This window comes from Rhincodon typus, unplaced genomic scaffold (assembly GCF_021869965.1).
Source record: "Rhincodon typus isolate 14 unplaced genomic scaffold, sRhiTyp1.1 hic_rhity00000069, whole genome shotgun sequence".
Taxonomy (NCBI): Eukaryota; Metazoa; Chordata; class Chondrichthyes; order Orectolobiformes; family Rhincodontidae; genus Rhincodon; species Rhincodon typus.
Genome location: NW_025965707.1, coordinates 12006 through 12499, shown reverse-complemented (window position 1 = coordinate 12499; position 494 = coordinate 12006). Strand labels below are relative to the sequence as shown.

The 494-nt window shown below is 57.9% G+C and overlaps 1 protein-coding gene across 1 annotated transcript in view; it reads right to left on the bottom strand.

The window, feature by feature from the left end:
* The window catches only part of LOC125488226 (disco-interacting protein 2 homolog B-A-like), a 3521-nt gene that overhangs the window by 1376 nt on the left and 1651 nt on the right, over window positions 1-494 (bottom strand). The window contains exon 4 of the mRNA XM_048621156.1: window positions 231-354. Within this exon, the coding sequence (XP_048477113.1) occupies window positions 231-354 (124 nt within the window). The remainder of the gene's footprint in view (window positions 1-230; window positions 355-494) is intronic.

Below are 494 nucleotides of genomic sequence, written 5' to 3'. Positions count from 1 at the left end.
ACAGACAGAGAGAGAGGGAGGGAGCGACACAGAGACAGAGAGAGAGGGAGGGAGCGACACAGAGAAAGGGGGAGGGAGGGAGCGACACACACACAGAGAGAGAGAGGGAGGGAGCGAGCGGGGACACTGATGCTGTACCTGGAGTAATCGGCAGTGGGGTTTATTTCTGTGAAAAAGTGACCCCACCACCCACCACCACCCCCACGAGATGGCCCTTTTGATCTGCTCACCAGTCTCCGATTCCCCGGTGAGACCGGGACACGGATGTTTCTATATCGATGGGATGATACCGAAGGCCTCGTAACTCCAGGGTCTCGTCTAGGGCTCCAACGATGTAAAGTGCATCGTGTCGATCTGCATGAGAGGAAGCTCATATATTTAATAACCAAACTGACCCAACGCTGAGGGAGTTGGGGGGCTCTATCAGAGGGTCAGGGTTGAGGGAGCGGGCGCTGAGGGAGGGTCAGGGCCGAGGGAGCGGGGCGCTGTCGGAG